Source organism: Microcaecilia unicolor, chromosome 11 (genome assembly GCF_901765095.1).
Source record: "Microcaecilia unicolor chromosome 11, aMicUni1.1, whole genome shotgun sequence".
Taxonomy (NCBI): domain Eukaryota; kingdom Metazoa; phylum Chordata; class Amphibia; order Gymnophiona; family Siphonopidae; genus Microcaecilia; species Microcaecilia unicolor.
The window spans coordinates 111,259,082-111,281,516 of record NC_044041.1 but is presented as its reverse complement, the minus strand read 5'-3'; the positions used below and the strand labels follow the sequence as shown (position 1 = coordinate 111,281,516).

Sequence of the window (22,435 nt, the reverse complement as noted above, 5' to 3'; positions counted from 1 at the left end):
TTCTTTGTCAGATCGGAAATAAGCAAATGTTGATAGATGACAATGAGGCTAATTTTCAAAGCACTTAGACTTACAAAGTTACATAGGAACCTATGGAACTTTGTAAGTCTAAGTGCTTTGAAAATGAGCCCCCATATATATAAGTGAAACATCAAAGCATTTCAGTGACAGTCTAACAGGATGGGAGGGGGGGGGGGGGGTAGGTGACAATTCTTTCAATACATACCATCCTACAATCAGATTCAAAATTGACTACTCCCCAGAAAAAGTCAATTTTTTGGACACCACAGTCTCAATCAGCGATGGCTATATACAAACATCCTGTAATGGAAGTGAATTTTAAAAGATTGCTTTTCAACTCTATCTGCCTTGACAGACCAGTGCACTTGGGGTCTGTATTGTTGATTAGAAGTAATTCTGTTTCATTCATTGTTTAAGTGCTATCTTAAAGGATTGCTTTTCTACCCTGCTTTTTATCCGATAATACCCTCTGAAATCTTGTTTTTCTGACTGAAAGTAACTTTCCTTAAAAATAAGTTCCATATCATCAAGCTGATCAATCCATAGACTGGTGGGTTGTGTCCATCTACCAGCAGGTGGAGATAGAGAGCAAACTTTTGCCTCCCTATATGTGGTCATGTGCTGCCGGAAACTCCTCAGTATGTTCTCTATCTCAGCAGGTGGTGGTCACACACAGCAGCAGCTCTGGCTAGGCCTCCAAGCCTAATCCTTAGGTTTTGTTGAGGCCTGGGGTTGAGGGCTCTTTTGAGCAAGTGCAAACCTGGTGGTGCCAGGTCCCTCCTTTTCTCCCCCCTCCCGCTGGCTCCGTTTAAAAAAAAAAATATATATATATTTTTAAACGTCTTTAAAGGTGTTTAATTCGACGTTTCTTTAAACGTTCATTGCAGCTACTCACTGGGACACCAGTTCGTTACAGCTCGGAGCGGCAAGCAGGTAATTTTACCTTTTTATAGCGGGCAGGGGGTTCCCCGATTCTTCTCCTCGTGGCAATGGCGTCGGAGGGCGAGGGCGCAAAGGGTCGCTCCCCGGATCGCTGGAGCGCTTCTAGAGGGGATGCGGGGGTTTTACAACCTGATTCGCCCTTGATGGGTGATAGTTTAGTGACCGATGAATGTTCCGGTCGTTCCTCCGGCGTGGCGGTTTTTTTCCGCCATAAACGCCCATCCCCCGCTCCTCGCCTCCGCCATCTTGGCCGGCCACGCGGCTCGGACGGCTTCTTCGGGGCCGCCCTTGAGGTTGGAGACATTAATGCCATGAATGCCCTTAATTTGGGCGACGGCACAAAAGCGGCTAAAGTTAAGCGCCGTTCTTCCCGCGCGGCTCCTTCACGGAGTTTCGCGCCGGACGCCATTTTGGATGCGCAGCATGTCTCTCCCCCGCTATTGCGAGCGCCGGTTGAGGGTGCGTCTAGGGCTGTTGCCCAGGCTGCGGAAGTGCACAGTCTGGGGGGTTTCTCCCCCGAGTTTGTTTTGCTGCTGCATCAGGTTTTCCTCATGCAAACGCTGCCCCTGCTCCCTCTTCTGATAAAGAGGTTGAGGTTCCCAGAGGTAAACGCCCTCGGGTTGATTTCCAGGCCTTGGAGGACTTTTGTCTCCTCCGATGTAGATGAGGGCAGCGTGTCTGAGGTCTCCCAACGATCCTTTGCGGATTCCTTGGAGGAGATAGATCCCCGCTCGGATGGAGCGGATGACCCCTCTGCAGCGCGGCTTTTTAGCCCAGAGGATTTGCCCAACCTGTTGTTACAGGCCATGGACACTTTGAAGATTTCCTCTCCGGAGGACGTCTCTCCCTCAGCCCCTGTTGGCTCTGCCATTATGCTGGGGACGAAGCGCCCGCCTAGAACCTTCCACGTGCATGATGCCATGCACACCTTAATTGCGGCTCAATGGGATGTCCCGGAAACGAGCCTTAAAGTGGCTAGGGCTATGTCCCACCTCTATCCTTTGGCTGTGAGTGAACGTGAGGCCTATCTGTGGCCTACCGTGGATTCTTTAATCACTGCGGTGACTAAGAAAACGGCGTTGCCGGTGGAAGGTGGCACGGCCCTAAAGGACGCCCAAGACAGAAGATTGGAGGCGGCCTTAAGGTCGTCCTTGGAGGCAGCTGCTTTAAGTTTGCAGGCCTCAGTTTGCGGCTCCTATGTGGCCAGGGCGTGCCGGACTATGGTGCAGCGGGCTTCCCCCTCGGATCATTCCTTGAGGGCTGATTGGCCGGCCCTGGAATCGGGCTTAGCCTATTTGGCAGACTTGCTGTATGATGTCTGGAGAGCCTCAGCTAAAGGCATGGCTCAGACAGTCTCTGCGCGGCGGTGGCTTTGGCTGAAACATTGGTCCGCTGACCACGCCTCTAAATCCCGCCTGGCTAGATTGCCTTTTAAAGGCAAGCTGCTCTTTGGGGTCGAGCTGGACAAAATCGTGACCGATCTCGGCACGTCTAAGGGCAAGAAATTACCAGAGGTCAGGGCTCGGGTTAGTACTCGTCCCGATACCTCCATACCGCCCGGGCAAGTCGGGTTCCTCTGCCCCCTCTTCCTTCAAGAGGAATTTCTCCCCCAAGCAGCATTCCTTTCGCAGAGACCGCCGTCCCGGAGGTGCTCCCTCCGGTCCTCCCCCAGGGTCTCGTACCCAATGACGGGGCCTTGGTCCACGCCCCAGTGCAGATTGGAGGACGGCTGTCCTCGTTTCTGGGCGAGTGGACCACTATAACTTCAGACGCGTGGGTGCTGGAAGTCATCAGAGACGGCTACAAGCTAGAGTTCTGCCAACCCTTAAGAGACGGGTTTGTACTCTCTCCCTGCAAGTCTCCGGTCAAGCTGTGGTAGTACAGCAGACCTTGGACAACCTGATCCGCCTGGGTGCGGTCGTTCCGGTGCCAAAAAATCAGATTGGCAAGGGACGTTACTCCATTTACTTTGTGGTTCCAAAGAAAGGAGGTTCTGTCCGGCCTATCCTCGACCTCAAAGGGGTCAATCGGGCCTGGAAAGTGAGGCACTTTCGCATGGAGACTCTCCGCTCTGTTATAGCGGCAGTGAAGGCAGGAGAGTTCTTGGCTTCCTTGGACATCAAGGAAGCGTACCTGCATATTCCCATCTGGCCTCCTCTCCAACGCTTTCTGCGTTTTACAGTCCTGAGACGACACTTCCAGTTCAGAGCCCTCCCTTTCGGGTTGGCTACTGCTCCGCGGACCTTTTCCAAAGTAATGGGGGTCATAGCGGCCTTCCTGCTAAAGGAAGGAGTACAAGTCCATCCTTATCTGGACGACTGGTTGATTCGAGCCCCCTCTTATGCAGAGTGCGGCAAAGCTATGGACCGGGTAGTTGCTCTTTTGAGCTCCCTGGGATGGATCATCAACTGGAAGAAGAGCCAGCTGCGCCCGACTCAGTCCCTGGTGTATCTGGGAGTTCGATTCGACACCCAAGTGGGCAGAGTGTTCCTGCCAGACAATCGGATTGTCAAGCTTCAGGCTCAGGTGGACTAGTTCCTAGTAGCCTCTCCTATTCGGGCTTGGGACTACGTGCAGCTGTTGGGCTCTATGACGGCCACGATGGAAGTAGTGCCCTGGGCCAGGGCTCATATGAGACCACTACAGCTGTCTCTGCTGCTGCGCTGGACTCCGATGTCGGAGGATTATGCTGTGCGCCTTCCCGTGGACCCAGCAGTGCGCAAGGCGCTGAGCTGGTGGACGCAGACAGACAAGTTGTCTGCAGGATTGCCTCTGGTGACCCCGGAGTGGATTGTCGTCACGACAGACGCCTCTTTGATGGGCTGGGGAGCCCAATGCTTGGGAAGGACAGCGCAGGGGCTCTAGTCTCCTGCAGAGGCAAGTGGTCTATCAACCTCCTGGAACTCAGAGCCATTCGGTTGGTGTTATTGGAGTTCATCCCGGTACTGGTGTTGAAGCCTGTACGGGTCCTGTCGGACAATGCCACGGCTGTGGCCTATATCAACCGCCAGGGAGGTACCAGAGCGCCCCTCTAGCCAAGGAGGCTATGAGTCTTTGCCAGTGGGCGGAAGCGAACCTGGAGCAGCTTTCAGCGGCCCACATTGTCGGAGTCATGAATGTCAAGGCGGACTTTCTCAGTCGCCATACCTTGGAGCCCGGAGAGTGGCAACTAACTGCTCAGGCGTTCTTGGACATCATGAAGCGCTGGGGCCAGCCGAGCCTAGATCTGATGGCGTCATCGGCCAATGGCCAAGTGCCGCGCTTTTTCAGCAGAGGACGGGACCCTCGATCCCTGGGAGTAGATGCTCTTCTCCAACAGTGGCCGACACAAGAGCTCCTCTATGTGTTCCCGCCCTGGCCCATGTTGGGCAGGGTGCTAGACCGGGTGGCAAAGCATCCCGGCAGGGTAATCCTGGTGGGTCCGGATTGGCCCAGACGTCCCTGGTATGCGGACTTGTTCAGGCTCTCAGTCGACGAGCCTCTGCGGCTGTCAGTGGAGCAGGGCCTGTTACATCAGGGTCCCGTGGTGATGGAGGATCCCTCTCCCTTTGGTCTTACGGCCTGGCTATTGAGCGGCAGCGTCTGAGGAAGAAGGGCTTCTCAGACAAGGTCATCGCCACTATGCTGAGAGCGAGGAAGCGCTCTACTTCTACTGCTTACGCCAGGGTTTGGCGTATCTTTGCAGCATGGTGTGAAGCAGGCTCACTTTCTCCCTTCACTGCTCCAATTTCTTCAGTGTTGGCGTTCCTGCAAGAAGGTCTGGAGAAAGGCCTGTCGCTCAGTTCCCTTAAAGTCCAGGTAGCGGCTCTGGCTTGCTTCAGGGGCCGCCTGAAGGGTGCTTCCCTGGCTTCGCAGCCAGATGTGGTGTGCTTTCTCAAGGGAGTTAATCACCTGCGCCCTCCTCTGCACTCAGTGGTGCCTGCGTGGAATCTCAACCTGGTGCTAAGAGCATTGCAGAAGCCGCCTTTGGAACCCTTGTCGAGGGCATCTCTGAAAGACCTGACATTGAAAGCAGTCTTTTTGGTGGCTATCACTTCAGACAGAAGAGTTTCCGAGCTCCAGGCGCTCTCATGTCGAGAGCCTTTTCTGCAGTTCACTGAGGCAGGAGTGACTATTTGCACAGTGCCTTCCTTCCTGCCCAAGATTGGTTCTCGCTTCCATGTGAATCAGCAGCTCTGTCTCCCTTCCTTTCGTAGGGAGGACTACCCAGAGGAGTACTCCGCTCTTGAATATCTGGATGTGAGACGAGTCATCATCAGATACTTGGAAGTGACCAATGATTTCCGGAAATCGGATCATCTGTTTGTCCTGTTTGCAGGTCCTCGTAAGGGTCTGCAGGCTGCTAAGCCTACAGTGGCAAGATGGGTCCAGGAAGCCATTGCAGCGGCTTATGTGGCCGCGGGGAAGGTGCCGCCTATCCAGCTGAAGGCTCACTCCACGAGAGCTCAGGCGGCCTCGATGGCAGAGGCCGGATCCGTCTCCTTGGAAGAGATATGCAAGGCGGCAACGTGGGCTTCGGCTCATACATTCTCCAAGCATTACCGTTTGACTGTGGCTGCACGGGCGGAGGCCCGGTTTGGAGCTTCAGTGTTGAGGTCAGGGATTTCTATGTCCCGCCCTGGGTGAGTACTGCTTCGGTACATCCCACCAGTCTATGGATTGATCAGCTTGATGATATGGAAGGTAAAATTATGTATAATCATACCTGATAATTTTCTTTCCATTAATCATAGCTGATCAATCCATAGCCCCTCCCAGATATCTGTACTGTTTATATTCTGGTTGAATTTTAGGTTCAAGTTTAGCCTTCAGTTACTTCAGGAGGACTTCGTGTTCAAGTTCTTCGTTCACTTGGATTCTTCAAGAGTTGAGACGACTTTGTGTTACAGTGAGCTGCTGCATTCCTCTCCCCTCCGTTTTACGGGGCTGGATTGAGACATAAATTCTGCCGGCACTCCCTCCCGCTTCGTGCGGCTGTAGGGCAGCTTTGTACCCCTCCTGCTTCGGCGGTGTTAGGGTCAGTCAGCTCCTCCCGCGGTTGCGGTTGCAGGATAAGCCAGATCCCCCCGCATCGGCGGGTGTGGTGTCCCTCCCCCGCTCCGCGGGGATGAGCTGGACGGATTCCCCTCCCCCACTTGTGTGGGGATGAGCTGGGTTAATTCCCCTCCCCCGTTTCGGCGGTGGTGAGCTGGGCAGAGTGTCCCTTCGTGGGTGTAATTCTCTAAGTGCTGAGTCCTGCGGATGGAGCTTTGATATCGACATACTGAGGAGTTTCCGGCAGCACATGACCACATATAGGGAGGCAAAAGTTTGCTCTCTATCTCCACCTGCTGGTAGATGGACACAACCCACCAGTCTATGGATTGATCAGCTATGATTAATGGAAAGAAAATTATCAGGTATGATTATACATAATTTTACCTTGGAATGTGGAAGATAAGGCATGTCTCTAACCAATTCAGTTTGTGCAGGAGGGAAACAGGTTATGCTCAAAGCCCAAAAGAGGAGCCACCTGGCCAGTGGTTTGTTTACTTGGACCAGAAGCATGTGACTGCATCCTCATGTACATTCTGTAATTTTCCCTTGGAGGCATTCCTGTAACTTCCCATAGCTCTGGACTTGGGCTTGGAACCTAATAAAAGGGAGGGCTTGTCACAGCACAGTGGGGTTCATCTGTGAGCAACGTACGGGCTGCGCAGAAATCTGTTGTTCCTGGTCCAAAAAGCTCCTAGCTCTTTCGCTGTGTGTGCCAGGCCCTCCTCAGCGGATGATGACAAGAGCTTGGATGATGGAGATCAGTGATGATTGTATGTATGTAATTATTGTTTCTTTCCTGGTCAAAGGACTCTTTGCATTGCTTGGATGTAGAGGCCAGTGATGTAATAATTGTCTTAATCATTGCATTTGCTTCTTTTCCCTGGTCTGAGAGATGTAGAGATCAGTGATGTAACCATTGTTTTCATATAGCTTGTTCAGGACCATTTATAATTGCTATATTGGCAGGGCACACCTGCCCTTGAAGATGCATTTATTGTGTAAAAGGAGCTGGGGTGGAAGCGTGGGTGGGGGGATTTTTTGCAGCAGCAAGGACAGGGACCTGAACTATAATTTGTTTTGTTTAAATTAAGATCATGTTCACAATTGGTCAGCAACAAAATCAATCCCATTACAACCTTATGTTCACTATCAAATATTTTGCATATTATTGTCTATTCTACATTTACATTGTCAACATGGGACACATTTTGCATTCCTCCTCTCTTTTCCTCCCTCCCACCCTTGAAGTCCATATCGTAACCCATCCCCTTGGTCACCACTGTTGTTCAGTTCGTCTTTCTCCATCCGTTTCATTTCCAAAGCAACCAGTTAGGCCCAGATTTTATTTTGGTACTCTTTCATCTACCCTCCCTGTCCATAAGTCAACTTGTCATATATCTGAAATTCAGCCCTTACCTTTGTCCATTCTACTAAGGTAGGCCCTGCAACTAGCAGAAATGAAGATAATAATTTCATTTTCTTTTTGGATGCACTTACCCTGGATATCATGCCCAACAGGCACAGACCCGTGTTTACTTTCAAGTTTAGGTCCACCCAATGGTTTATTTGATTCCAGACCCAATCCCTGAGTTACCCCACAATCCCACCACACATGTTCAAAATCCCCTTCCACATTTTAAAAAAGTTTTAGTTTTGCTTCTTTGATTTTAATTCCTGTTTTTTTTATTTTTAATAATGAAAATGAAACCAAACATCAAAACAACAAAAAAGGCAAAAAAAAAAATGGCTTTGCACATCCATACAAAGAGCAATGGAATCAATGGAGATCAATCAGAACATATCAGCTTTTATTTCCTGCTCAACCAGAAGCCAACACTACACCTGTCAAACAAACAATTTGCTAGCTGCAGGCATCTGATCCCAGTTGAAGAGTATTATTATCCCCTTGTGCATTCTTTGCTATGTTCTCTTTTCTCGAGTAAGGAGAAGGTGATGAGAACAGGAGAAAAATCCGCAAATGCACACTGTTCCCCTAGATAGCTCAGTAGAAGCTCTAGCTGTTTGTTTCTCCTGGTGGCGGGACCAGAGGTGGAGAGTTTAATTGTGGGCTGCTACTTGTAGCTGTTTGTCATGTTAACACCAAAACCTCCCTGTTCTTTTGTAAAACCCTCAACAGAAGCTACAAACCTCACAGCAGTTTCTGTGGGCTGAGGCACCATCTTCTTTGCCATACCATCTGTTTCCTCACTAGTGGGATGCTGGCAGCTGGGACCTGCTGGAGGCCACAGTGGCTCTACTCATCACCAGGGAAACCCAGATCCTGTCTCCAGGGTGGATGAAAACATCTGAGGAGCCAGCTGTACCCCATGAGCCCTTTTGTTTTCCAGTAGGAAACCGCCCACATTCGCTCATACACACTGGGAATCTGAAGTATCCATACAGCTGGGTGGATTTTCCCTCATTGGGAAAAGAACTCCATACACCGTAGACTGTGCACCTGGCAACTTGTAATATCCACCCTACATCAACTGGCAGATCTGCTTCTTAGTGGCCTCTTTTTTTAAAAACAAAATGAATCCTTTAAACTGCATTCTCTTGAGCTTTTTGGTGTAGACCTTTTGAGAAAAGTGTTGTAGATGACCTCCCAAAGTTAAACTGGTCTCTACTGGCCATGATATAAATTTTCTTGTTGATTTGTCTGACATTGTACGCTTTATTATTATTATAAGTATCCAAAGATGCTGATTGCTTTTTAATTGCATTAGAAAAAGTTTAAAAAATGCAATATAGGACTGTGGGACTCAGTGGATAAACAATGTTGTTGCAAAGAGCTCAGTCTTGAAACTGAAGCCCCCCATAGCTCCATTATTCTTCAATAACACTTTCACAGATAGTCAATAAAGTAGGAAGAACAGCTGAGCGTTTGACACCTTTCTGTGGATGCGCTGGGACAGAGCTTCACATGATATAAGAGAGTTTCTTCCTTATATGGTGTGAAGCACTGCTCAGCACATCCCAGGATGCACTGGGCACGGCGAAGCCATTTTCCAGGCGGCACCAATGGAAGAGGAGGGAAAGTAGAGGGTGGGGAAGAGGGCCACTGAACCACCAGGTCGGGGGGGGGGGGGGGGGGTTGACCAGGGTTCTTGAGGGGATGCTAAGGGGGGTGGAGACCTACCGGATCTCCAGACCCCCCTTAACTTGTGTCAGGGGGGTCGGGGGGACCCCCAGCCCCGTGTCGCTGGAGGGAAGGTCGGGGTTCCTGCGGTGGGGGGGGGGGGGGGCGGCTGCTGCTACATTGGGGAGGAATGGGGGGCCTGCTAGCATGCAAATGCATACTGGACAGGGCTCACCATTCCTCCCCCAATGGTCTGCAAACCCTAACACCAGCTCCGAGTTGGTGTAGGGTTTGCCACGGACAGCGTGCCAATGTTTGGTGCATTGCTCGCTGTTCATTGGGGAGGAATACATATACTTGCGCTAAAAGCCCTGTTTTGCATACATTTGCATGCTAGTTGAGCCCACGAGCGCATTGTTTCACGCTCTTGGGGGCTCTGATCATGGGGCAATAGCAAATGCAGGCACTAGTATGGTGCTAACAGCCTCTAGTGCCTGCATTTGCTTCTCATCTGCCCATAAGTAAATTAGCTACATTCACTCAATAAAGTAAATTTCAGAAAAGAACAGAGAGTTCTTGTGTGTGCTAATCTGCTAAGTTTATATTGCCTTAAAGCACATGTACGCTTTAAGAAGGCCAGGAACAGATGGTAAGTAACCAACATGTGAAAACAATTTTGCAAGGCTTCAATTTAGGCACAGAAAATCAAGTATCAATTGTGCTGTCACTTTCATTTTTGGTTTGGACATTTGCACAACAAGCCGCACTTACTGCAAAGCTTTGTGGGGGGAGTATGCCTGATGCATGTGAACATTTACCACAGGTTTGCTGTGCATAAAATTTGCATACAGTTTGCTTCCCGCATGCTGTGGTATTGCACTCACAGTAGAAGCCACCTGCTCAGACGTCCAGTTCAGGCCTATGACAAGCCTTTCTGCATCTCCCCCAGAGACTTTTAGTTTTTCCTGTAAGTAAAGCAAGATTACAAATCCCTGCATGCACTTTGGTACACCAAGGCTATGCCCTAAGGAGAGAATCTGAACGAGCTGGTTACTAGTCTGGAACAATAGTTCTCAACCCACTCACGTAGCTATACAATGGAGATAAGCTTGCATGCACTACTATCTCATAAGTATGGTGAAAACCTGACCGGCTGGAGGTGTCTCAAGGGCTGGGTTGAAAACCCGTGGTCTGCAGGAAAACACTTCCCAGATTCTCTAGCCTTCGCTACCTTGGCTACTTTAGCATAATTACAGTGGTTCTCAACCCAGTCCTCAAGTACACACATAGCCAGTCAGGTTTTCTGGATACCCACAATGAATATACATGATAGATTTGCATGCAAATTTAGCTTATGTATATTCATTGTGGATTATTATACACCGCCTTGAGTGAATTCCTTCCAAAAGGCGGTAAATAAATCCTAATAAATAAATAAATATCCTTAAAATACCCTGACTGGCTGGGTGTATCCTACTGTCCTGAGGATGGGTCGAGAACTTGCAAAAGTAGCATAACTCTTTGCAGAGCTAACATGACCTTCATCCAGACCAGACGTATTTTTTTTTTAACTTATCTTCCAGCGCATTATGGTTTTTGTAGTTCAACTGTGTATAAAACCAAGGTACAGCTGTGCAGAGGAGGAGGGTCACATTTGGCAGCTCGATTTCACTAGTTAATGCTGCGCTGTGCACAAAATTATCACAAAGATGTAAACATTTACTACCTTTGCTCCCTGGTTTAAGAAGAACAAAACAAAATGGCGATCAGTTAAAAACATACACACATCGCTGTCTCCTAATCAGAGTGTAACTACCACTCCCAGCTACTGCCGAGACTTCCTGAAAATAATCCCCAAACAAATATGTCCCAGAATACGCAGAAGAGGAGGATATGAAGCTGCCATGTAAAACAAACAAGCAACAACAGAAAAAAAAAGGACTAGAACCAATCGGAAAATTGGTTGGGAAGCGGCCCGCCCAGCCAGTACTCAGCCAATGAAAAAAAAAAAACCCGAACCCAGGCACTGGCAAAGCCAATGGCAGGACTGGTTGCTGGGCAGATCGCGTCGGTGGACCGCAAGCAACAGGGCTGCTTACGGAGCTGTAACGGCCATAGTGGGTGGCTTAACGGTAGCGGCACGCGCGTACCTTCCCCGCCCCCACCCTTCCACCTACTGTAAGTTTCGCGCGTGCGCGCGCCCGCACGCGTTGGGAGGGGGGGAGGGGAACCGGCGGTGGTGGCTATGAGCGCGCTGGACGCCAGGAAGCTAAAGGTGGCCGACCTGCGGGCCGAGCTCCAGCGCCGGGGCCTAGACTGCCGCGGGCTGAAGGCCGACTTGACGCAGCGGCTGCAGGAAGCGCTGGATGCTGAGTTGTTAGCTGGTGATTCTGGCGAGGAGGAGGAAGAAGCGACGGGCTTTGTTGGCGACCCGATGGACGACGAGTTGGATGACGAGGATCACAGCACGGCAGAGGAGGAAGACGACGAGGAGCCGGCGCCTCATCTGGATGTAGAAGGCCAGAAGCTGGAACAGACCGCCGAGGGCAGGAAAGCGGAGCTGGCTGCAGGGAAGCCTGAACCAAGCGGGGAGACAGGAGAGGAGAAGCCGAAGGACCGGCCGCAAGCCCCAGCCAAGCACAAGGCTCGCCTGAAGCGGCCTCTGGGGCAACGGGATCCGGGCGTGAACGGTGGGCAAGAAGCAGAGACACGGCCCAGTGAGGATGGGCACAGTGAGGAGGAAGAAGATGCCGAGGAGGCGGCATCCATGGAGGCCGAGGAGCAGAGCACTGGGGAGAAAGGTATGAAGCTGCAGCCCTGCACCAGTACCCTAGTTGTTGCATACCCCACCACCACCACCACCACCAATAGTTTTATTTATTTATTTTATAGTTTGCCAGTTTCCCTAAATTGCCAGAACTACCGTTTTCCCAAATGAAGGTTCTATTTTGTTCGTTTTCTTCTTGTAGGAGGATATAAATCTCATTCCCCAGTGACAACCGCTGTTCCTCATAATAAATAATAATAAAAAAAAACGAAGTAGTTCCGAGAATTTTTCTTAGATTAGGCTCGTGTTGGTTTGTGTAGTTCTATCTAAAACCTCTTGGGGTGTTTTTTCTCTGTTTTGTATTTAATAGTTAATTCCTGGCATGTGTGTACTAGGCTGAGTTTTTTTGATAGTTTAGTGACCTGTGTTCACTTGTTGTGAATACTGTGCTTTATATCACATTAGGAAACAATGACCCAAAAAGTGAAAAATCAGATGCCGTGAGTTCAGATGGACAGCAAAGAGGGGTAAAGAGACCACGTGAAGAGCATGGCCGAACCTATCATGAGTTTAAGGAGGAGGCGTACTATAGTCGGTAAGTGAAACACAACTAGCACACATCGTTGAAGGGCAGGGGGAAAGGTTTGTCAGTGGTCCTAGGTTTTGCAGTATGCCCAGCCTAAGTAGCCTGAACCAGGAATAGAATAGGCTGATTCTTCTATGTATATTTTATTTAATATAAAAATGAAAATGTTTATTAGGTACATATGTTTCAGTTGGCATCTTTTCTGTAAGTCTGTGCTCATATCTGCTCTAGAAATTGAGGATAGCGAGCAGTATTGCCTCACTAACACTTAGTTTGATTTCTGAGTGTACAATAATGCTTGTGCTTAATTTTCTTGTGCTTTTCAGGTCCAAGTCTCCAGTTTTAGTGTATGAGGATGAAGATGAGGTGGATGATTCGCTTGTTGTCCTGGACACATGTGGGTGACACCAGGTTTCATGAATGTCAAAATGTTTTGAGGAAGGGAAAGGGGAGAGAGGAAATTCATGGTGGTGATCAGCCTAGAATTTGTTTTGGGTATGGTTTATGTGACATGGGATCGAGTTTGCATACATTCCTTGCTTTTTTTTGAGATCACTGCTATTATAGGTTGGATTATTTATTCATGATATACCACCATTACCGTATGACAAATAAAAGCAGTTCACAAGTTAAATACAAAAAGAGTAAGAAAAGAACTACAATATTTGGTAGAAAAGATTGCAGCCCTATTAGAAAAGGGGGGGGGGGGGGTATGAGGTACTCATAACCTTGTACTCTTGGGTTTTAAGATAAAAGGTGCACATGGGATTCAAAGCTTGGTCTCGAGCTAATTTTTCTGCATGTGCTCTTACTGTTGTCTGTGTTTGTTTTTAGACACATGTGATCTCCACTTCAGAATATACAAGGATCGATATGGAGGGCAACCTCTCTTTGCTGAAACATTTCCAGCACTCTGGTCTGGGGCACGAAGCACACATGGAGTGACAAAAGGCAGAATCTGCTTTGAGGCCAAGGTGGGCATGTTTGAGCATAAATCTACAACTCTGCAAAGTGATTACTGATAAAATTTGGCTGGTTTCGGTACCTGGGCTATTGGAGCCATCTACCATCTGTTCTATGGAGCAGTTTGTGTGTTCATGCAAGCCAGAAAGCAGTGTCAGCTGGCCAGGAGAGATCCAAGCTTGCTATTATATTGTACTAATTCTTAGCTATCAAGGTGTTCTCTTAGTACTTTCGTGGAAGATAGGACTAGCAATGACAGGGCTGGTAGGTTCAGGTGAGTGATTTTCTGTCCCGGTATGATATGGCATCTTTTATATATGATTTATGCTTTCAAGAACCTATCCTCCGATGCTTCTGCATGTCAACCATTTGTCTTAATTTCTCATTTTTATACGTAGGTGACTAAAAATCTCTCAGTGGAGGAAGGCAGTGGTGAAGTCCCGCTCTTTCGTGTTGGATGGTCTGTCGATCTCTCTTCTACACAGCTAGGTAAAACATTTTAAGTCACGTGGCAAGGATGGGAAAGTTGTAGGACGTTACGTATGGTAATTGTTTTGCTGTGTTGCAGGGGAAGATAAATTCTCTTATGGTTTTGATGGACGAGGGTTGAAGATGACAGACAGCCATTTTGAGGAATATGGCCAGGCGTTTGGCCTTAACGATGTTATTGGATGCTTTGCTGTAAGTGGTGCAGAAGAAATATTATTGGGTGGGGAGAATTTTGTGTGCACGCCCCAACTTGGAAGGTATCCTGGCATTATGCTTTTCTCACACACTGCACTCTTTCTCACAGAATTTGGAAAGCGAAGAGGTGATACTCTCCTTCTCCAAGAACGGGGAGGACCTGGGCGTGGCTTTCCAGGTCAGTAAGGCTGCTCTTGCTGACAGGGCACTGCTGCCCCATGTGTTGTGCAAGAACTGTGTTGTTGAGTTAAACTTTGGCCAGAAGGAAGCACCCTTCTTCCCATCTCCTGAGGATTTCACCTTCATCCACAGTGTCCCATCGGAGGATCTAGTGAGGCCCTCACTTCCACCCAAGACTGCAGAAGAATGTGAGGTATGAGGGGAAGTTTTGATGTGTCCTGCTATCTCTGAGACAGGAACTGGAAGGTGGCCAGCAATATTGCATAGTCCATCATTGCTCCATGAGTGCCTTTCTGGGTTCCTTCCATGTGCACTAAGGCTCAGACCATTCTTTGTTCCTCTTTCTTTCATTCAGGTGTTATTAATGGTTGGACTTCCAGGTACTGGAAAGACTCATTGGGCCCAGAAGCACAACCTGGAGAATCCAGAGAAACGTTATAATGTTCTGGGGATCAATGCTATAATGGAAAAAATGCAGGTAAATGTCACTTGTTTTCCTGTCATCTGGAGGGAAGTAGATGGTATCAGTTGTGAGATACAGGGACTTTACCAGTTTGGATGTTTGAGCTCAGTAAGAATGGCTAAGACCTGTTCTGCGTGGAGTTGGTAGTGATTGATCACTGTTCTTGAGTAAGAAACGATGTTTGCTTTTCTTTCTTGCCACCAGACAAAAGGGCTAGAGACGGAGCAGTTGGAACCTCAGCGTCGTGATGCATTAACACAGGAAGCTACACGTTGCCTTATTAGGCTTGTTCCTGTTGCTTCAAAGACAAAGAGGAACTTCATTCTAGATCAGGTATTCTATTACTGCTGCTTGTAAACGATTCATATAATACTCAGCAGAGAGGACCTGGATCACAGATCAGTGCCTGTATATATCATACCCCAGACTCTGTTTCCTCACAGTGCACCGTCTATAATTCTGCCCAACGCCGGAAGCTGCATCCTTTTAAGGGATACTCTCGCAAGGCTGTTGTGTTGGTCCCCAATGAGGAAGAATGGAAAAGAAGGCTGCAACTGAGGAAGGAAGCTGAGGGAGATGATGTGCCAGAGTCAGTTGTGCTAGAAATGAAAGGTATGTGGACAGACCTTCACTGACCCCACTACTGGGGGTCACTTAAATTATTTTCTTAAGTCTGAATGGTAATAACATTTTTTCCTATAGGACTGAGATCAACTTAAATCCCATCTCTTCAAACATTTTTTGGCTTGCAGTTTGCAAGTAAATATTTTCTGTTTTTTGTTTGACCTAGACTTCAGGTGTGATTGTATTGGCAATAGGGGTGGGAGAGTGCACCTGCTAATACCATGGGAGCCCAAAGAATAGCATCATCCAGTTCCAGGGCCATCTCTGCAACAAACTGTGCCTCTGAATGCACAGAAGCTACTTGAATGGCCTGCAAATTATTGAGGGATGTATTGCAGCATCTCGTCTAATTTCTCAGATGTGCTGTGGGTTTGGCATACTTTGTGAAGAAATGCCATCTTCACCATCTGCTGGACTTACCAATGAGGGGGCAGAGTTATCATATGAACAACAAGAGAAGAGTCTTTAACAAAGGTGTCTGAATTGCCACCTTTCACGGTCAAAGGGCTGCAGTGTTCTCAGCAAGTACCTAGAGATTTGAAAGAATTAGATTTGATTAGTAAGATTGTAGAGGAGCCTTTAATGAATTGGCTTACTTTGTCTTTACAATATTTTTTTCTAAGGCTGTATCCCAGGTCACCCTCTATTGCAGGCACTTGCTGACTGCCCATGGCAGCTAAGGAGTATAGTTGCCTTGGCAAGAAGATGAATATCCATAAGGCAGCATGCAGAGTTATGAAATGTTGAAGGTAAGAAGGGCCGCTCTCTTCCCCCAGGGATGCACTCTTGTTACTGGGGTTTCAAAGCACTATGATTCTAGTTGAAGGCTCTTTATTTTTATTTTTTTAAAGGACTTGTGAACTAGTTCATGGATACTGTCCTTGAAATAATTCAAGATACTGGGCATACAGCTACAGATATTATTTTCCTTCTGCATACTTGAGTTAATGATTAAATGACTGTGTCAGCTCAAGGAAAGACGAAAGACGGGGAGTGCCACATGGGAAAAGAATCCCTCTGTGAACTGATTGCTGCTTCTGAACATGACCGATTTCAGCAGATTCTACATCATGATTTTAAATATGTCTCTGTGGGTGGTTGAGATGGGGCATTTGGGTTTTAAGCGGTGGTCAGAGTCATAATGTCGGTACTGATTTGGAAAAATAATACAAGGGATTTATTTTGAAAAAAAAAAAGGATTTATTTGAACTGTTATGATATTTGGAGAGGTTGGGATGATTGCAACCAGTACTTGACCTCAAAAATCTGAATGTGGTTATGTCAGGACAAAGCAGTTAAAGATGGAGGGTCATATTGCTGTCCTGTGAGGGGTCCGGGCACGAGGTTATCTTTGCTGCTGGAACCTTCTAGATGCAAATCATATTGTCATTAAGGATAATTGAACAGAGCTTTTTTTTTCTTTTTTGTTACAGTTTTAAAGATTTTTATAGAATTATTTATTTCATTGTGCAGTGTATTTTGGAATCCACATAACACTTTTTATTGATCAGAGAATCCGTGCAGGCAGGACAGTCCCAAAACAAGACTTCTGCTAGACCAGTCATGGGAGTTTATGCCACTCTGCCAGCAGTTGGAGATACTTTTGGTGACATCACTGTACTAAAGTAGTCATTCATATGAGTTCGTGCTTCTAGCTAGCAGAGATAGCATAATGTAAGAAATTGGAAATTGATGGAGGCCAGCTTCTTAAGGCAGGCAGAGATCATGACTGAATAATGTCTATGCAGTGTTGGTTTGATGGCAGTGTCAAGAAATGCTTACAAATTTTTGACTTGGTTGCAGATTCACAGGTGCCATCTGTACAAGAATTGTTAAACAAAATTGTCTGGACTGATGCAGTGCAAGGAAGATCATCGTGGATGCTAGGAGATACACTTTGAGTTTTTTGGGGGAGGACAGGGTACTACCCTAAGTCATTGGATGGAGGAGAGGAAACAACATCTGCCATGCATATCTTGGAGATGTGGCTGATTTTCAGTACCCTATTTTTTTTCTTTTATATTGGTGAACGAGGACATGCTCAGAGTACGCAAGTTTGTGCCTGCACTTTATATCAGCAAGCAGGGAAGCAAAGTCCACAGGGCTAATTATACTGAGCAAAAACAATTAGTGTATTGATACTGCATATTCAAGCAGGCGGGCTCAGTGGGATCTGTCTGCACTCCAGAGGGGGTGGATCAACCAGCTTTTCTTTGGAATCTGCTCTGTTGCATTCTCAAAATACTTCATAGTGGCCTGAAATCAGATGGCGCATTTAGTTCTTTTAGTATTAAAATGCTTAAGGCCTTGTTTACTAAGCCATGCTGTAGGTACGCTAGCGTTCTTTTGTTGTTGGGGTTTTTTTTTAGCGTGTGCTAACGCTAGAGACACCCATATATTCCTATGGGTGTGTCTAGCATTAGCACGAGCTTATTTTTAGTGCACGCTAAAAATGCTAGTTCACCTTAGTAAACAGGGCCCTTAGATACAAATCAAAGGTAGTAATTAGCATTGGTGCTTTTCAAGATTTTTGTAGTTGTGACCCTATGATTGCAGCCAAATAAAATTGTGTAGCTCGCCAGAGGTGCAGAATAATGATGCACCTGTGGAAAGCCCACCTAGATGTGAGTTTTGTGACCCCTTTTGCGGTCCTGACCCATATTTTGAGATCCTCTGCTGAAAATGCTCATAAAGTGGATGTGATTAGGATCACCCCCTTTAGTCCTATCCTATATTTCATAGTTCTTGCCTGTAATGGAAGCATTTTTATGTTAAATGGTATCAACAGTTATACTGGGTCGGACCAAAGGTCCATCAAACGCTGTATCTTGTTTTCTAACAGTAGCCAGTTCAGGTCACAAGTACCTTCTAGGATCCTTGGGGCTTAAGCCCAGGGATTTAAGTTTGCCTGATGCAGGTTGCTTAAAACTGATAATGTGGAGGTTCAGCTGGTGGATATTTTTTTAGGTCTAGGAAGGACTCCACTAGTTCGGTGTACTATTTGGTGTGGAACATGTGGAGATTGTAAGATATGATACATATAAAATGATGATCTTAATATGTTGAAAAAGGGCAGCTGGATGTTAAAGGTGCCAATTGTAGCAGCTTTTGACCATAAGAAAACCTTTACGATATAGTTGTGGGGTGGGGGGGAGCTGAAACTTTCCTACTGATTCATTCCCCCCCCCCCCCCCACCGAGCTGTAAGGTTTTGTGTGTTGTTTTTTTCCTATTTGTATGTGTTTAAATCAGACTGCTTGCTGCATGGCGTTTAAATTTGATCTTAGTGCCATTAATTTCAACTAAGAATTCTTGACAGCAGCTTCTTGAGAAAATTGAAGCCAAGAGGCTAAAACAGATAATGCCTTTAGCTTGGTCATTCTCACAGAGCAAATGGTAACAAAAGAAACATTAACTCTTTCTTTCCCCTAAGAGAGTATTAATGTATATTTTATTCCTAAAATTTTTAACAAGTGCATTTATTTATTTTACGAGCTCTTAAGCACACCTGCAGCTCAATGTTGCATTTACTCTGTGGTTGATTTCCACCCCCCCAACACCCTAGTGCAGAACCTCTAACCACCTTTCCCACATATTCATCCCCCTCCTAGACCTGTTCCTTCTTCTCACCTTTAATTCCCTAATTTCCAGACTCCTGCTGATTTCTCCGTCCTTTCCCCTCTTAAAAGTGGATTTCATCGCTTTATAAGGAAGGGATTTTTTTTTCTCCAAAGAGTGGAACGATTAGGTGATGTGGAAGTGGTGATTATGGCTGCCATACTGAGCAAGGTTTTAGAGGACAATATTGATGGATGTTAGGTCTTTGCTAGTGAGATGCATTGTTGCCAGATTTTGGATTGGGAAGAGATTTCTTTACTGCCAGTTTTAGCTGCAAAAGTGCAGGTTATTTTTGTATTCACTTGGATTGCCAGGAAGAGAGCTGTTGGGCTGAACCAGTGGAGCTCGGGTCTTCCAACCTGTGCTCGCTCTCTAGCTGTTATCTGCAGAGAAGATCTGAAAGATATGGGTAGCTTGAAGTCTGGTGCGTTTGTTCAGACTTCTAGTGTAGTAAAGCAGATACATATAAATGCAAGCCACACTTCCTGTGTTTTTAGATATAGCCGTTGTCTCACTCATCATCCGGACACAATAACCAATTTAATGGTAATTTTTCATTCTGTCAAATCTAATAGATCCGCCCTGAATGACGGAGGGACCTTTTCCAGCATTTTCAGGATTCTTAACTGCATTATGTTTAATATCTCAGTATTGTAAAGTTCTCACCATGAAGTAGGGCAAAGGACATTTGATAGTCCTAAGGCAGCAAAGACAGTTAACAATGGGTCTCATGAGATGACATTCAGCTTGATCTCAGCCCTAGAAGAGAATACGTTACCCCATGACTCAGTGATGGCGAGAACTAAGCCAGTATCTGCATGAATAGAGTTAGTTTTTCATCTGTCATTTTCCCCCCTTTTTCTGTACTATTTATTCTTTTCCTTCTTTTGTGGCTGTCAGTGAACTTCAGCCTGCCTCAGAAGTGTGAATACGTAGATGAGGTTCTGTATCCAGAGCTAAGCAAAGAAGATGCTGAAAAGCTGGTAGCGGCTTCTAAAGAGGAGGCGCGCAGACTGCGTGCTAACCCAGAAAAACGGGTGAATCGGCGCAACAATCGTAACAAACGCAACCGGCAGGTCCTGGGCCTGGGCCGAGGCCGTGGTCATGGATACAGTGGTAAGATTTGATACAGCAGGTGCAAGAGTGGCTCTTCAGTCTCGGGATGGATCTTAATGTGAAGGTACTTTATTGCATAGTCTCCAACTCCCACTTATGGGCACCGGAGGCCAAGGTTAAAGGGGTACATGCAGTGGATTCTGGGGAGATCCGTAGCTTTAGATAAGAATTCTGTCTACATTAACTGGATTAGGTGGGTAGAGGGTTAATAGGGTAAATACCCTGGATATTTGAAAATAAAGGCACTGTAGCCACAGTAGAGGATGGTTCCATAGACCAAACAAGGAAAAACTATTGGGCCAGTAAAATGTGTGTGTAAGATAAGGTGTTTGTGAAGCAGCATCTTGTGTTTCAGGTATTTGTTATCCACAGGTCCTGTGCAGCGCTGGGGTTACGATAATCGGTCTTTTGGTCATCCATCACAGCAGCAGTACTGGTCACAATCTGGAAATCGAGGGGTGAGTGTGCTTACAGGTGGTGATGCTCCTTTGTCTATTGATAGATTCAGTGGGTGTGGGAAACGATGTTTCTCTTACAGTGCATCTTTTTTTTTTTTTCAGGGTTACCGTAACTACAATGAGAGATACAGAGATGATTATGATCAGTACTATGGAAGAAACTATGACTATAACAGTTACATGGATTACTATAGGCAGTATGAAGAGGTGTGTGTACATTCTAACACCTGTCTTTCATCCTTTTGACTTTTTATTTTTCACTGCTATTCTCTCTGCTATCCAGCTGTCCTTTGTTTCTTGTGTGGTTGGTTGTGTGCTAACAATCCTCTCTGTGTACCCTGACTGTTTAATCTCCAGTTCTTCTCCTTTCCTTGTGGTAATGGTGTGTTTTGTGTTAACCCTTTCCCTTACATGGGATGTGCATTTTTAACTTTTGACTTTTTTCTTTTCAGTGGCAGAACTACTACCCAGAAGGAGATCCATATTATGACAACTACTATGGCTACCAGGGCTACCAATGAAGTGAGCACAGCGCAGACCTCAGCCAGTCAATGAGTGTGGGAGGTGCTGCTCATTTCGTTAGATGCAAACAACTGGGGAGGGGGGAGGGAAGGGTTTAAAAACTGAAATTGTACCTTTCTTTTTTTAAAGTTTGTTGAAAAGTGTCTTCTATAACCATTTCTCAGATAGCTAGGTGTAACGGGAATGTTAGTGCCCTGGGCTATGGCTGCAAGCCAGAAAGGGGAGTATAGGGTGGTGCCATCAGCTCAGCCATGTCTGCCTAGTACAAGTAAAATTCCCAACTTCTTTTAGTTGAAATATCTTTTATCGAGGCATCACTTATAAAAATAACTTCTAAATGAAAATCTCACAGAAACCTCCTACAAAAGGACGTAAAAGTAGCATAATAAACAACAATGCGATCATTTTATATATAAACACCCACCCCAACTCCTTTTAAAGTGAGCTGTTTTGTTTATAGAGTACCCTAGAGGTTGCAGAATATTCACTGGTTTCCTCAACCAGCTCATGGTCTGAGGATGGATTTGAGGACCGAGTTCTTGTCAACTTTAAGGAATGAGTTGGGGTTTTTATGTTTTGTCAGGCTTGTGGGCCCCAAGATGTTTCCACAAAGCAAGTTGTGTTGTTCTCTGGTGACCAAGGCATTGACAGTTCTCAGGGCATCTTGATTATATGTTGTAAATAGATCTCTTCTCCCCACCACCACACACTTTTTGTTTCTACTCATGCTTGAGTAGTCATGACAGTAAGTGTGAAAATTTGTCCTGTGCTTTGGAATGTGACTTAAAATTGTATATAGAAAATTATGACAAAGTTAAGGAAATGGCAGTGAACTGGAACTGGTGTAGGACAAGAGTAAACCTAATAGTGCTGAAAACGTTTGAAATGCGCCAGTAGACTGGGAGCATAGTGAAGAGGTGGGAAGGCCCTAAATCAGCAATACTATAGGAATGGGACAGACTAGGACCACTTTAACTGCAGGAACTGAGGAAACTGTGACTAGCAATTGGTTTTGGCCTTTATATACTAGTCCATTGTTTCCCAGGTCCGTTCCTTGAGTACCCCTTGCCAGTCACGTTTTCAGGATGTCCACAATGAATTTGCATGAAAGAGATTTGCATATAATAGATGCAGTGTATACAAATCAAGTTCATGCATATTCATTGTAGATATCTTGAAAACCTGACTGACAAGGGGTACTCCAGGACTGGACTTAAACATTGTACTAGTCCATTGACTTCAGAACTTTTTTTTCTCCGAGGACAAGCAGGCTGGACATCATCATGCATGGGTCGTTGTCTGCGACGTCCCAGGAGCTTCGGACTTAAAAGAAAAACTTTTAAAAGCTTCTGGAAGCGACGAGACGGGCGTGTGAA

The 22,435-nt window shown here is 46.5% G+C and overlaps 1 protein-coding gene across 1 annotated transcript; it reads left to right on the top strand.

The window, feature by feature from the left end:
* The first annotated feature begins 11,143 nt into the window (after positions 1–11,143).
* On the top strand, positions 11,144–22,192 carry HNRNPUL2 (heterogeneous nuclear ribonucleoprotein U like 2). Its single transcript, XM_030220193.1, has 14 exons — positions 11,144–11,880; positions 12,312–12,441; positions 12,759–12,829; positions 13,267–13,406; positions 13,794–13,884; positions 13,964–14,076; positions 14,189–14,452; positions 14,615–14,737; positions 14,927–15,055; positions 15,166–15,334; positions 19,864–20,079; positions 20,452–20,537; positions 20,640–20,744; positions 20,990–22,192. Exons 1-14 carry the CDS (start codon positions 11,325–11,327, stop codon positions 21,056–21,058), a joined length of 2,262 nt encoding a protein of 753 aa, XP_030076053.1. The 5' UTR covers positions 11,144–11,324; the 3' UTR covers positions 21,059–22,192.
* Positions 22,193–22,435: the final 243 nt, after the last annotated feature.

Coding starts and splice junctions, on each gene's coding strand:
- HNRNPUL2 (XM_030220193.1), top strand. CDS start 11,325: ATGAGCGCGCTGGACGCCAGGAAGCTAAAGGTGGCCGACCTGCGGGCC. Junction 14,453..14,614: donor AGACTGCAGAAGAATGTGAG/GTATGAGGGGAA, acceptor TCTTTCATTCAG/GTGTTATTAATGGTTGGACT. Junction 14,738..14,926: donor CTATAATGGAAAAAATGCAG/GTAAATGTCACT, acceptor TCTTGCCACCAG/ACAAAAGGGCTAGAGACGGA.